The sequence below is a fragment of the Zea mays genome, chromosome 1 (genome assembly GCF_902167145.1).
Source record: "Zea mays cultivar B73 chromosome 1, Zm-B73-REFERENCE-NAM-5.0, whole genome shotgun sequence".
NCBI lineage: Eukaryota > Viridiplantae > Streptophyta > Magnoliopsida > Poales > Poaceae > Zea > Zea mays.
Window position 1 is genome coordinate 64,125,728 of NC_050096.1, and position 15,141 is coordinate 64,140,868.

The 15,141-nt window shown below is 44.7% G+C and overlaps 1 protein-coding gene and 1 pseudogene across 3 annotated transcripts; one reads left to right on the forward strand and one right to left on the reverse strand.

Moving 5' to 3' along the window:
• Nucleotides 1–203: 203 nt before the first annotated feature.
• LOC111590656 (uncharacterized) lies at nt 204–343 on the reverse strand (annotated as a pseudogene).
• An 8,946-nt stretch (nt 344–9,289) lies between these two features.
• On the forward strand, nt 9,290–14,731 carry LOC541677 (pyruvate dehydrogenase (lipoamide) kinase 1). Of its 3 annotated transcripts, none has more exons than XM_020540245.3 (6): nt 9,290–9,878; nt 10,791–11,052; nt 12,092–12,191; nt 12,600–12,747; nt 13,767–13,971; nt 14,348–14,731. In XM_020540245.3, the coding sequence occupies exons 1-6, from the start codon at nt 9,642–9,644 to the stop codon at nt 14,404–14,406; spliced, it is 1,011 nt and encodes a 336-aa protein (XP_020395834.1). In that variant the 5' UTR covers nt 9,290–9,641; the 3' UTR covers nt 14,407–14,731. The 3 variants fall into 3 exon arrangements, with proteins under 3 accessions (XP_020395834.1, XP_020395830.1, NP_001104897.1); XM_020540241.2 differs by having other exon boundaries at nt 9,304–9,878; nt 12,059–12,191; NM_001111427.2 differs by having other exon boundaries at nt 9,304–9,878; nt 12,011–12,191; nt 14,348–14,721.
• The last annotated feature ends 410 nt before the right edge of the window (nt 14,732–15,141 follow it).

The following is a 15,141-nucleotide window of genomic DNA, read 5'->3' on the forward strand; positions in this document are numbered from 1 at the left end:
CATAGGTGCCAGCTCGATATATGAGAGGAAGATTTCGGTGTCATTTATATTGGTGTCGAGACATGTAATCTCAGCACTAATAATAATGGCGTCGAGATAAGGATCGATTTCCTGAATTTAAATCAGAAAGGCGTACTTGTGAAAATCTTTCAAAAAAGGGTCAAAAGCAAAAAAGACGACCTAGTTATATTTGATGATATTAGTTGGGATGGATCAGACGATACTAGCAGAGTACCGTAAAAATAAATTTAATATTAAAGTAAATATATGACCCACATACCAAATATTAATTAGATAAGACCAAATACAACATTTTGTCTTAGCCAAAAGGCGAGAAAAATATGAGTTGAAAATGACTCTCGTTCCTTTTTATAGTTTGCCCGATTGATCATCCTCTTTTCATCTGCTGAGGTGGCACTATTCGAGAGCTTAATGCTATATGTGGATTCGTGTCGTGTTGAGCTTAGATGTTTTCTCATGGCTCATGGGAAAAGATGTTAACGGATGACACACGACGAAGATGGACCGTGAAAAATGATGCTTTAAGGGGTGTTTGGTTGTAGGGACTAAAATTTAACCCGTGTCATATCATATGTTCTATTACGAGTATTAAATATAGTCTAATTATAAAATTAATTACATAGCCAAGGAACAAACAACGAGACAATTTTTAACCCTAATTATTCATGATTATCAAATGTTTACTATAGCATCATATATGTGAAACATGAACTACTCAAACTTAATAAGTTCGCCTTGTTATTTCGTCCTCATTTGTGTAGTTAGACTATATTTAATATTTTCTAATTAGTATCTAAACATCAATGTGATAGTGAGTAAAGTTTAACCCGGGGAACAAATAAGTAGAGTAGAGAAGATAAAGTTAACGATCTGTTTGGTTTCCTATCTAAGACACTATAACCTACCTAAGGTTAGTCGTCCGAATTGAAAGATTAACCTTATATAAAAAAAGTTAGACGAGTTATGGTTGGAAACCAAACGTGCCATACTTTTTGTGTAGTTAGATTATATTTAATATTTTTTATTTAGTATCTAAACATCCAATGTGATAGTGAGTAAAGTTTAACTTGGGAACAAATGAGTAGAGTAGAGAAGATAAAGTTAACGATCTGTTTAATTTCCTATCTAAGACATTGTAACCTATTTAAGGTTAATCGTTTGAATTAAAAGACTAACCTTAAAAAAGTTAGACGAGTATGATTGGAAACCAAACGTGCCATAATTTTTCTGGGAGAAAAACACAATTATCTATGCGCCCACGAAAAGTGCTCAATTGCCCTAAATTTTTTTCCTCCCGGCGATGGAGATGGAGAGGAGGCATCTAGTGTCTCCAAAAATGTCTTGTCATCCTACGTGGTCTTTTATGGGCTATGTCTCCTGTTCCTCGGTGTCCTCTGCACCGTCCGACAAATATCTCTCGCCATGGAGAATTTTGCTATTATAAGAACCGGTTCCGCCGCTTTGGCATCGATAGACTGGTTTCGTGTAAATGACATTATCCAACGTGACCCAGACGCTGCATTGCCATTATTCTTTTAACAACATAAAAAATATTAGATATATTTAAATTCACTATAACTAATAATTAGTTAGCTAAAATTAGTCAGTAAAATTAGCTAGCTAATAAATAGTTACCTAACTATTAACTAATTTACCCAAAATAGCTAATAGCTGAACCATTAGCTAGGGTGTTTGGATATCTCAACTAATTTTAGTTGATACCTATTATCTATATCTAAAGTCTTAAAATCTGACCCCGTTTGGGAGCCTCCCCGCACTTGGCGGGCACTCGACCCCACCCGTGTTGGCGCGTGGCGGCACGCCCCCTCGGCGCGACACGTGTGCATTGATCCACGAAAATTTACTCCATTTCGCCTCTGAACGGTCCCATGCCCACTGCTCCTCCCACGCCTGATCGATCGGACCCAAAAACTCGTTTCATTTGGGCTCTGAGCGGTCCTGACATCCTGCACGCCGTTTCTCTCGTCGGCTCACCTCACACCTGGCTCTCCCATCCACCTCCCTCCGCGCGCTCCGCCGCCTCACCTTCTCCCCCTCTCCCTCAGCAGCCGCCACGAGCGGCCCTTCATCGACGACGTCTGCTCCGACAATGCCACCCTCATGCCTCGCTCGGATCTCTCCGATCGCGTCCCTTCTCACACCACAAACCCTCAGACCGCTTCTCTCGTCAATACCTCGATAGCACTCCTCGTCCCCCTCACCCTTGCGGTGGCCAGTGGAGTGGCGGCCGACGACTCGGACCACCGATACAAGATGTACAAGCTTGTCCTGCTAAATGGCAACAATGGCCCCTTTCACAATCCTAGGTGAGGGTCTCGCCCTTTAGACACCTGTGGTCACAATACCAGTGATGCACCTCCTCTTTGTTTGGTAGATTCGTTTTGCTCAACGACTGAGCCTGTTGTCGTCTTGATTCAGATGCTAAAGATGGGGTCGTTTCTGATTTCCTGAGCCTCACCATGATGTTTCCGAATTTTAGTGCAGACTTGAATGGGACAACTGGCGATATGGTTGATTTTCAATCTACAGGGGATGCAGGGAATGGCGCAACCATCACCGAGATGGGTAACCCGGTTCCTGAGCCATCCTACGAGGAATGTAAATTTGGGCTTCAGGCTTGCCTAATTTAGTATACTACCTTCTGTTTGCTCTTAACATGCTGCTTTCGTTATGCAGCTGTTCTTTCAGCAGAAGAGGCTAGATTATGGAGTGTTGCTACTATGAATTGCTTAGATTTCGATGCCTGGACCACAGTTGTTGAGGAGACGGACAAAAATGTTGAGGTAATGTTTGGTTAGCTGCTTGTTGGTACAACCATTATTGTAACGTTCTTTGTGTTGTTTGGTATTTGTAAATGAGCTCATTTCTGCATCAACTTACAATTACAAGCTATTTGTCAACCTGCAATTATTTGTTGGCTCCTTTGATTTTTAGCATATTGTAATGATGCATTTATTTTGTAGGTTATGACTAACCATAATAATTGTGAGTTTAATGGCATTAGCCCAAACACTTCGAATCTGTTGTCCCTCATTTTTCTCTTGTCCCCTTCTTACTCCTCTTCCTTCTTTACCCTCCACTTCTTTCTCTAATAAAGTGGGGGCTCTTTTTTCTCTCTTCTTCTCCTTTTTCTCTATACTTTACCTCTATGCTGCAACATATTCAGCCTTTTATATTTCTTATGATGCAGCTCAAGTATAATAGAACTGGTAGAGACAACGACTGCTTGCCTACAGTTGGGCAGTGGAATATGAATGATTGATGATTGATGACTGTTGAATTAATTATTTGTTGCAGGTTATGCATACTACAAGATTACTTGTGTTCTGACTGCCACCATGTAGCAACATTGAGGTATTCTTTTAGACTAATATAAACTATAATTTTCCAAATCATTTACACTACTATTTTTGCCTTGTGCTGTCCAGAGGTGCTGGATAGGGTAGCAACGTCACACCTGTTCATCGCACATGTTCATCATTCTATAAATGAAAACATGGTCTGGTTATGCTAGCAAATGTCACACCTGTTCATCGCACATGTTCTGACTTTTGCCGAGAGGCACCACACATGTTCTTATATCCCACACCACAGGTTGCATCTGGTTGCAAACAAGCTCTGACCAAATATCCTACCTAGCTGTGAGAACTGTTTCCTTCACCCCTTCTGTCTTACCACCTTATCTGACTGCATTTTATCCAAAAAAATAGTACCAGAACCGATTGCCTTCAAAGCGCAAACAAATGGAACTAGTGTAATGCTAAATTGGTCTCCAGGATCAAAACAATTTGCACTTCTAGAATAACTCACTAGATCACTTCGGTATACAAATCAACACTTGACCACTTTCTTCACACTATTGCGAAAATCAACGCACAACCCTGGCGCACACTTGCCTAAGAATGCACACGCGACAAATGACTGGGTCTTGTAGCCTAAAATGTAGTGTCCACGACAGACAACATAATGTTTAAGGATATGTAAAAAGGAGCAGCTAGACAACAAGGTGAAGTAACAACCAGAAAAACAAAAAAAACTAGATTCAATCCTTTTTTGTTGACAGTGGTATGTGATCTATTCTATGGTACAGTTAATATCACTTCAAAGGCGCCATGTGCTATTTATACTGAAGTTACAAGAACTTAAATACTATGTCAACAAACCCTCAGAAATCATTTCTGGGGATACAGGTTAACTGCCAGCAAGATGGTTCCAATAACCAGTCACCCAAAAAGTACTAGAATGTCTGGACTCCCATGGAAGTGTAAAGCTTCGACTAAATCCAACATCAAATGCCCTTAAGCAAATAAATATTTGGTGTAACTGTCATGTCATTCCTAATCAAATTGGTACTCAACAAAATAGATTTTGGTGTTTCAAATTGGAAAGTTGTGGTCTAGAATCGGTATGTCCATTACCTAAATCTCACAAAGGAAAATAGGTTTGAAGAATCATGTGCGATAAATATATAAGTAAATATTAGCCTTGGATGAGTGTTCTTACCACTTCTTTTAACGTCGGTGTCCCCCAAAAAATGTGGTTGCCTTTTTAGGCTCAGCTCTGTTTCACAGCAAAAAACCTTTCGAGTCATGTTTGGAAAACTAGGAGCTGGCGGCCAGTATCCCACTCCTTCGCACAAAGAAGTAAACAATTATCATCATGAATGAATTTAGAAAGCCGCAAACAGCCAAAGACACTAATATTAGTACCGTACGTATATTTTTAATATTTTCCTCCATCAACAGAGCCCTAGATCTCTTGACGGATTTGAAAGGAAAATATGGTCAAACCTTTTCCAAATGATTTTGGTGGTTGAATTGCCCAACACAAACAATTGGACTAACTAGTTTGCTCTAGAGTATATGTTCTTCAGGTGCCAAAGGTTCAACTCAAAACCAATACAAAGATTAAAAAGGGTCCAAGAAGAAAGGAGCAAAGGAAACCGAAGTGCTCCCTGGTCTGGCGCACCGGACTGTCCGGTGTGCCACCGGACAATGTCCGGTGCACCAGGGAGGATCGACTTGAAACTCTTCACCTTCGGGTTTCCCAGGCGCACCTCCGCTATAATTCATCGGACCGTTCGGTGTGCCACCGGACTATCCGGTGAGCCAGCGGAGCAACGGTCACCTGCGCGCAACGGTCGACTCTGACAGTGAACAGTTCAGTACAGTGAACGCGGCAGAAGTCAGAGCAGTTGGTCAGAGGGGGCACCGGACTGTCCGGTGCCGCATGAGAACAAAGCCTCCAACGGTCGACCAGCTCCAAGCCCTAATGGGAGGATGACGTGGCGTCGCACCGGACTGTCCGGTGCGCCCATCGCCAGCAGCCTTCTCCAACGGCTATAATTTGGTTGGTGGCTATAAAATACCACCCGAACCGACCACTTTAATGTGTGGGAGCCCAAGCAACATTCCAAGTAATATAGGTGACATACTCAAGCCCTCCCAACCACCTCTATTCATTGATCCATCCTATACACAAGATTTAGACCACTACAACCCACACAAGTGCCACAAAAGCGAGAGCAAGCAAAAGAAAGCCTCTCGTGTGATTTAACTCCAGTGCCTTGTGAGATTCATTGAGAGAAAGTGTGTGCTACATCTTGCGTTCATTTGTGCGTGGAGTTTTGACTCCCATTGAACTTCCTCCAAAGTTTTGGAGGCTTGTAAAGCTAGCAAGAGACACCAAAGAGTGTGGTGGTCCTTGCGGGGTCTTAAGTGATCCTTGAGAAGAAGAAGAGCTCGCCGGTCTTGTGTGATCGGTGGAGAGAGGGAAAGGGTTGAAAGAGACCCGTCCTTAGTGGACTCCTCAACGGGGACTAGGCCTTCGAGGGCCGAACCTCGGTAAAACAATTCACCCGTGTTTTGTGTGCTTATTACTTGTGATTTGTTTGTTCTTTCCCTTTTAAAGTTTTCTTGCACTATTCTTTGCTGATACCATTTGATGTTGCTTTATGTTAAATTCTCATTTAGTGAAGCAACACCTTGCAAGAAAGAACTTGTGTTATTGCTCTTCTTATCTAAGCCCTCTTGCTTTATTTTCATAGACTTATTAGAAGTATTGATTTATCAATTCCGCATTATTTAGCAATACTCTCTACAAGCAAAGGACTTAATTTTATACTCCGATAATTGTGTATCTTGTTCTAACCACTAATCAAGGGGTCTAGCTGGGGTGTAAAGTTATAATTTTCAGGTTTCGTCTATCCACCCCTCTAGGCGACTTTCAGGATTTTTTGTGATAAAAGTTAGTCTTCAGAGACTAATTGGGTCTAACTAGACCTTCCGCATTTATTTACCAGGTGTGTTAGTTGTCGCCAACATGCTCTTCTAGAACACTATTTTAAACATGAACACTATTTTAAACATGTGAAAAGCTTAGCCTGATCTGAAATCTTGCATGTAATTTATTTTTATCTTCCCTCATTCACCTGCTCAAAGTTATCTGAACAAATATTTGATACTGTTGTTAATCTATATTTGAGAAAGGCATGTATGAAAATTGGGAGACTCCATTTGAGCACAACCCCTAAGCATTTGCCAACACATGATATCTTCGTTGATGTGACATTGAAACTGCATCACAAAAAATTTATAGCGTCCGATGGGGCGCTGTTCAATTCTAGTTACATTTAAACACCCACTTAATGCAATTTTGTGGTGGACATGACTACCCCAGGTGTAGCGCACTAGACTACGGCTCGCCGACGGTGGCACGCATCCCGACATCGCCGCTCGATCTCAGTCCCTTCATCGGCGACGACGAAGAGCCAGGCAGGCCAGCCACCGGCGACCTGCTCCCCGCACGCCCTGTTAGCGAAGCTGGGCCGCGGTCGTCAAGCGACGAGCGGGAGCGCCTCTCCCATCGGACCGGCTTCTCGGCTGGCGCCACCGACAGCTCTGTCTTCCTGGCGTTCGGCGACCTCATGCGCCGCCGCGGGCGCTGGCGGCTCGGGCGGCATTCTCCTGTGCTGCTGTGGTAACCGGCAGCTCAAGCGACTGTAGCAGGTGATCGAGGCTAGGCGTGGAAGGGCGGCCATGAGAGGCACCTTACTGGTCACCGGGGCCGCCTCATGGAACTACGGTTGCGTAGTGGAGAGAGTGGAGTGGAGTGGCGGCCGTGAGGGAGGAGCTTTTTTTCTTGGAACCGTGGTGTCCCTATCTGAGATGGATTTCTTAAAAATAGTATTCCGAAGCTTGCAATTATAATAGTAATACTAGGTGTGTACCCGTGCGTTGTAACGAGAGTACGTTAAAATGAGCATCGACACATATCTGATCAGATCTTATATTTTTTTGGAGGTCTAAAGAAAATTTGTTCGGAAGCCAAACATGTTAATATCTAAGCATGAGTTACCATTGTGCCCCATCAGCACACTTGTTATCGTTGGGCACAACGCTGGTGACTTGGTGAGATGCACGGTGGTAGCGATGCCGGCGCTGTAACAGAGCGTGCAGGTTGCCTGTGAGGCGAGGTCGGGGCCGCAAGAAGAGTTGAGGGCCTGGGCGGACCGGCGGAGTCGTTCCTGACGACTGCCACGAACTCCGTAGCGGTTAGAGATGGCCAAACGGGCCGCCCGGCCCGGCCCGGGTCCGGTAAAGCCCGGCTAAAAATTGGGCCGGGCCTGCTGAGCCCATAGGCTCAATTTTCTGTCCAAGCCCGGCCCGCAGCGGGCCTAAACGGACCGGGCCGGCCCGTTTAGCACGAAAAAACGGGCCGAAAAGAGGGCTAAACGGGCCGGTAAGCACGTTTTAGTGTAAAAAACGGGCTTAACAGGCTTAGAGGTAAACGGGCCGTGCCGGACTAGCCCGCCGTGCCTAGTTTCCTGTCCAAGCCCGCCCGCTTATTCATACCGTGCCGGGCTCGGACCGGGCCCAAAAAGCGGGCTTCATGCCGGGCTCACGGGTCTCGTGCTTATTGGCCATCTATAGTAGCGGTGGAGACGCCTGCGCAGTAGGACGAGGTGATGGCGAACTGGCTGAGGTCCGGGCGGGAAGCATTCCGCCACCAAGGAGGAACCTGAGAGGCTCACCGGCGTGGTGGAGATGAGGTTCGTGAAGCTCTCGATGCAGGCCGTAGAGGCTGCCACGGACGAGAGGCGGAAGTCTGCTGCAGGCCTTCGTGGAGCGGGAGCCGGAGCCGTCGACGTCCTCCTCCTCGTCATCGGAGGACACCGACGACGTCATCCTGGCGGCACGGCGATCAGCAGCAGCAGCCCGAGACGCTGCCAGGTCGGAGGACACCGACGTTGTACTTCAACGTGAAGGAGTAGTCCAGGTCGGGCAGTGGCTTCGGGACGGTGGTCTCTGGCGAGAACATCCGGCGCACCAGTCCTCCCAGTAGCTCCGGGCCTCTGGCCCGCTGCCATGCATGCCTAGTGCAGTGGCAAACCGTCGAGCACCTTGCGTGTGGCGCACGGCAAGTCCGACGTGGAGGCGTAGAGTAACGGGATGTTAGGCTATCCGCAACCGTTACTCCTAAATTTTCCCCCCTATATCACTTTCCCCCCTATTTTTCCCTCTATTCTTTCATCTCCCGCAACGGTTCCCCCTAAATACTCCCTCTATATCCCACTACCACTATAAAATATCATTTTTTTATACCAACTATCAATTTTTTATCTACTAACAATTACTCGTGGACCCACAACACAGTGTCGTAGGGGGTGAACAGTGAAACGCTAGATTGAGGGAGAGAGAGAAGAGGGCCGCTTCAAAGAGTGGCTTATAGGGGGCAGCGTTGCGCGATCAAGGGAGAGTGCTGCAGCCTCTACGAAGGGGAGGGGGCTGCTCAGCGCTGTCCGCTGCAGACAGCCTTATTCAACGACAGCTTAGGGGTACCTTCGTCCTCTGTGGGTATGTCAACGAGCAAATAATACGGTTGATGGCTGTTTAGAGCAGTTAAAAATTGCGAGAATAGCAAAAGAACAAAGAGACGACTGTTATAATACTACTACTATTTCAATTGTAAGCTTCCAGATACTATTTTTAAGAAGTCCAGACATAGGGATAGCACGGTTCAAAAAAACTCGTGAGGGAGAAAGGCATGTGTAAAATTGTCCGATAAATAAATTGATTCCCTTTTTCGTTTTGATAAACAAAGAAATAGCATTGTATCGTATGTGTCACATTTGGTAATGGCATTTACACGAAATCCACTCGATCGATGGTAAAGTAGCGAAAACTGATTCTCAGAATTGCAAAATTGCAAATTTCTCCTCGCCACGCCACGCTGAAGGCGACCCTGACATGCGTGGTCCACATCGCGGTGGCCTACACTCGTCGCCGCTTCACTACCGCGCTCTCCCCCTCTTCGTCGTTGCCGTCGCCGCAGTCCCCATCCATCCGTCGAGGCATCCATCCATCCACCCATTCCATTTTCGCTCTCCTCTTCCGTCACACCTCCCTCCTCCTCGTCCCCCCCTCCTGCGGCGCACTTATATATATACCACCACGTCGATGCGCCACTCAGCTGGCATCGCCATCGACGGCGTGCCGCCATAGACGGCCTGACACCCCCCCGCTCCCGCCCCCGCCCTATTCATCCCTTCATCATCCCAATTTCCACAAACCTCGCGCGCGGCGGAGGGAGAAGGAAGGATGGCGTCGGAGCCGGTGGCGCGGGCGGTGGCGGAGGAGGTGGCGCGCTGGGGCGCGATGCGCCAGACCGGGGTCAGCCTGCGCTACATGATGGAGTTCGGGGCGCGCCCCACGGAGCGGACCCTCCTTCTCGCCGCGCAGTTCCTGCACAAGGAGCTCCCCATCCGCATCGCGCGACGGGCGCTCGACCTCGACTCGCTCCCCTTCGGCCTCTCCACCAAGCCCGCCATCCTCAAGGTTGTTTTCGTTTCTTGTCTTCTTCTTCCTCGCCAGTCGTCATATCTCCATGTGAATTCGGTGCTTGGGCGGCCGGTCAATTTTATTATATGTTCGCTCTCAATTCGTTGCGGGGGGCGGTTTCCTTGCCCGTGTCTTCCGCTTGATTGAAAAATTTGGGGGTTCGGACTTCGGCGATGTTCTTCGGTTCAATTAGCGTCATTTCTCATCTGCGCATCTTATTTTTTTTGTCTCGTCTTTCGCGAGCAATACGCCACCTGTTTATCTCCTAGGATGTTCACAATATTATAATAATTCTATGATACAGTGCTCTGCACTTATATTTATATTATAATAATGTGGCTGCTCCATTTTATATCGGTTGCCAGTTCTTGCATTATTGGGGAAGAATAAGTGAATAACATGGACGATGGCCGCTATTATTGTGGACATGGTTCCAATAATCTATTGGTTATCCTGAAGTACCTGCCTTTGCAACATTTTGAGCCTGATATATTTGTAAACTATAAAATGTTGTATCAGTGCTGTTAACATGGTGGTTGTCATGTCATTTTTTATCTCTCCGTTTCACTAAAATACACCATCAAACCATTCTTTTCAATTTGAACCAGCTTCTTTTGAATACTAATTGTCAGTTTAGCTCTTGTAGCTGCACCATAGCTATATGCTAGTATAATGAGGAACTTGGGAACGTTCTTACCTCCCAAAATTTTCTTGTAGTTTCATTTGGTCGAATATTTGTCTAAACCTGTTGGCTTCTCGAACATTTCACTTTGAGAATCAGAAGCGCCTAAATTCGCATGTTGCAAGTTTTTTAACGTGGTATTAACAGATTTCAACAAACTAGCAAATTCTAGTATGTGAAAGCAGCCATTTACAATACTAATTTTTGCTTTATTTGCCTCTGCAAAGGTGAAAGATTGGTATGTGGAGTCATTCCGTGAAATCCGGTCCTTTCCAGAGGTGAGGAACCAGAAAGATGAGCTCGCCTTCACCCAGATGATCAAAATGATCAGGGTACGACACACCAATGTGGTGCCTGCGATTGCATTGGGTGTGCAGCAGCTGAAGAAGGACTTGGGCGGTCCAAAGGCGTTCCCCCCCGGAATCCATGAGATCCATCAGTTTCTTGACCGCTTCTACATGTCAAGGATTGGGATCCGGATGCTGATAGGTTAGTGAGCTTAGCATTCCCGTCTCTCTCATGTCCAGTTCTTAGAAAGGTGTTTGGTCAGTCTTGGTAAGATTAGCACTTTTGGTATTAACACACTGTTGATAAAAAAGCAATATGTCTACATCCCTAATTCAGCTTATCTGTTACCTATGAAAGTTTGTCTTGCTGCTACTGCTTTCTTTCTTGCCCAAAGAAGAACATCTGAGCCTGTCATTGTGCCTGATAGATTTTTAAATGACTTTTCAGCCCTCGTTTAGGCTGAGTCCAGTGCACAGCCTCTCTCTCGCCCCTGCCACGTCAGCTCTCGCCTCCACTCTCGCCCCTGCTGCTCCAGTGCACAGGCTGCAGCAGGCTACAGCCTCAGGCTATAGCACACGTGGACCAATCAGAAACCGCCACTCACTGTCGCCCCTCGCTCTCGCCCGCGAAGACGCCATCGCCAACGCGTCGCCCCGCTCTCGCCTGCCTATCGCCGGGCGGTAGCAGTAGCGCCCGCCGGGTCGCTCTCGCCCGCCTCCAGCCCCACTCTCGCCTCCTGCTGGGCGCTATCGCCCCCACTATAGCCTGCATTGGCACCAGCCTTATATGGAAACTTCAGTTCAGTTGCAAACATACAGGCACCATATTTCAGCATAATTCTATTGTTATAATAGTTAGGGAATAAAATCTGTGTTTCTTGGCTGGATACCAGGCATCATATTTCGACATAATTATGTTGTTATAATAGTTAGGGAATAAAAGCTGTATTTCTTGGTTGGATACCAGAAGTAACTGTTGTAATGTTCCTTGAGATCTAGTGGTTAATGGATAACGAATTATATGATTTATTTATTTTAAACAACAACGGTTGCCATATGGTTACTTTTATGACATCAATTTGAAAACGGAAAAAAGAAGCATTTGTGCTTCTGCTTTTGTCCTGATATGGAGTAACCATGTTATGGTGTGCTCGATTCAGGGCAGCACGTCGCTTTGCATGACCCTGATCCAGAGCCTGGTGTGATAGGGCTTATAAACACAAAAATGTCACCCATGACAGTTGCTCGAATTGCTAGTGAAGATGCACGTGCTATTTGCATGCGGGAGTATGGATCATCTCCTGATGTCGACATATATGGTGATCCGGGTTTTACATTTCCGTAAGTCCCTATTCTGAAGGCTTGTTCACTGCATTTGCTTACTTATATACCATCATACTTTAGCTCAGGATTGACATATTTGACTTTTCTTCTTCCCCATATTTTTTTGTGAACATATTGCTTGCCTGCTTGGCTTATTTGTATCTGACATTTAAATTTTCATGTTTTACTATTGTGTGATATTAACCATTCTACTTGTACTTTACCCTCTGTAGAACAACCTTTGGCTGAACTGTAATAACTTAGAGCCTGTAACCACTTTGAACACCCGCATGTCCTGGTTGCAATGCATGATGGACAGGGGTCTTGTTGGCTCTGGAACTCTAAAAGATCTTTTGTCCAACAGAAAGTAAACCATGGTGTCTCTCTGAATGATAATCTGAGCTATTCTTGATCTCTTGATCGCAGATATGTTACACCACATCTACATCTCATGATTTTCGAGCTGGTGAAGAACTCCCTTCGCGCGGTACAGGAACGGTATATGGATTCTGATAAGCTTGCACCTCCAGTTCGAATCATAGTTGCTGATGGAGCAGAGGATGTAACTATTAAGGTGTAACTCTACCTAAGATTCCCCATTATCTTTCCTTATTGAGAAGTTTGTTCTCAAACATGGTATTGAAGTTTATTTTAAAAAATCACAAGCTTGCAGTTTCCATTAATTTTTATGTATATGTTAATTTATCCTTCATAGTACTTGTGGTAGGCAAAGAAAACAAAGGTAACTGTAGAGAACGAAAGTTGTGAATTGTCTTTAAATCTGAGTGATGTTGACCTTTGTGAGTCTTATATGTGCCTGGAAGATAAATAGACATTGTTGCCATGCGAATTAGTTTCATTTTTGCAGCTGACCTAGATCTTGATGCTGAACTTTTCTTCTCTTGGCATGGTTCCATGGTGGTACTGGTAGCCAAAGGAGTAAAGAGATTCAAGGGAAATTGATTCCATTTATTTCTTGTTGGCCTGTGGATACAAGACCCATATTAATAGTCATCTAGGCCCCAGCAATGCCAGCTGTTTTTTTCTATGATTATAAAAAAACTCAACCGGGGTCCTCCCAGTATATTATATTAAGAAGAGACCGAAACAATGGTTCCGGCCGAGAAAATCCCCGAACCCTTGCCATCACTAACGGGCCGGCGTCAACCATCCACTCTGCATTGGTCCAACCGGAGGGTGGCACACAAGACATCGTAACCCGAGAGTGGATAAGACATAGCGAGGGGATTTTTTTAACCAAGTAAAAAAAATTTTTGCCCCCGAGGGGAATCAAACCCATGTCTTGGAGGTGCTACTCGGAAACCTTTAACCACTAGGCTTGAGGATCTTCCGTTTTTTCTCTGATTGTAGCCAAATACAACTAGCCGAGACGTAAATCAAGCGCCCTTTATGATGCTAACAAATAGCCAATCCAACTAATTGATCAAAGCCTTTTGTTAGAATTTTCTCATTAGTTGTGATAGTTGGACGACAAATTTGTATCTGCTGCACCTATATCAGCAAAAATCAATAGTTTCAATTATTCATGATCTGTTATGCTATGAACTGTTTGACTAAACCATATTTTTGCAGATTAGTGATGAAGGTGGTGGAATACCAAGGAGTGGGCTCTCAAGAATTTTTACGTATCTCTATAGTACAGCAGAAAACCCTCCTGATCTGGACGGACATAATGAAGGAGTAACTATGGCTGGATATGGTTATGGGATCCCTATTAGTCGCCTTTATGCTCGATATTTCGGTGGGGACTTGCAGATCATCTCTATGGAAGGATATGGTATGTACATACTTAACCTTTATTATATTCAGATATTGAGCACACTGAAGAATGCGGCTGTATTCATCTCTCTTTGATTTTCATAAATCAGTATGAAGTTAATTTTCTGAACGCTGATTATTCCTGTTTTGTAAAGTGCAAGTGAAGGTTAAAATATTTACACATAGACCTTGGGAAGTTAAGCATAAATGCCAATTCTTGCACATTATTTTAGCTTTTCTAATTTGCTATGGGAACTTATAACGCCTGAAATTCAGATTTCCATTAGCATTAGGATCCAATTGCTATATTGCTGCACCAGTTTCCTTGCAGAAATACAGCATAGCTACACTCTTGTCGTTTAGTTGATCAATATTTTTTTTCTCTTTTAATGTAGGAACTGATGCTTACCTCCACCTTTCACGGCTGGGAGATTCGGAGGAACCCTTGCCGTAATTTATTCAAAAGAACCATTCCTGTAATTAGGATATTGCTTCTGTGCTGGTATGCAAGTATAGTTCTGAAGGCCAGCCACCTGTTCAGCTGTTCGTGTCCCTACTTGTTGTCTTTATTGTTCATTCATCATCTTAATGGATTGTGATCGTAATTCCTAATCGTTTTATGACTGATTTGTACTGTCATTATAATTGTCGAACCTCCAAAAAAAAAAGTTGCCGTCGAGCATCCGAGGTATTTATTAGTTTGAGTGAGTAATGGGATTCACCATAACACTGTAAGCCTGTTACTCCAATGCCTCTAAAGCATGTTTTTTTCAGTCTCAGCTTGTTCGATATAATATGAGGAATGATCTTTCACTGAAATTATTCGATGAATATTAATGTTAAAATGGATCGATTCAATGCAGAATGTGTAATTCTTTGAACCAAATGCCTGCCAAAAGTGTGTCATTGGTTGGAGGGAGGGTGAGAAGTGAGATTGTTTTTCCCAGTGCAGCTGATTTCATCCTCTCGTCGACGTGTCAGCTTCAGAATGCAACATTTCTGGTGTCCAGTTATCGTGCACATAGCGTGGATTTGGTCAAGTTTATTCGGCGTTTGTTTTTGTTGGATCCTTTTCCATCCCTAGCTAAAATAATACCGACCCATTTTCATCCCTAGCTACAATAATAATGGGCTGAAAAATAGCTCACGTTCATGAACTGGCTCGAGCTTAGAACGTTATGGCTCGGCT

What these genes read in the sequence shown, in the direction of transcription:
- LOC541677 (NM_001111427.2), top strand. Translation starts at nt 9,642, where the DNA reads ATGGCGTCGGAGCCGGTGGCGCGGGCGGTGGCGGAGGAGGTGGCGCGC. An exon ending in CCAAGCCCGCCATCCTCAAG is followed by an intron (nt 9,879 to 10,790) that starts GTTGTTTTCGTT and finishes GCCTCTGCAAAG; the next exon opens with GTGAAAGATTGGTATGTGGA. An exon ending in GATCCGGGTTTTACATTTCC is followed by an intron (nt 12,192 to 12,599) that starts GTAAGTCCCTAT and finishes TCTTGATCGCAG; the next exon opens with ATATGTTACACCACATCTAC.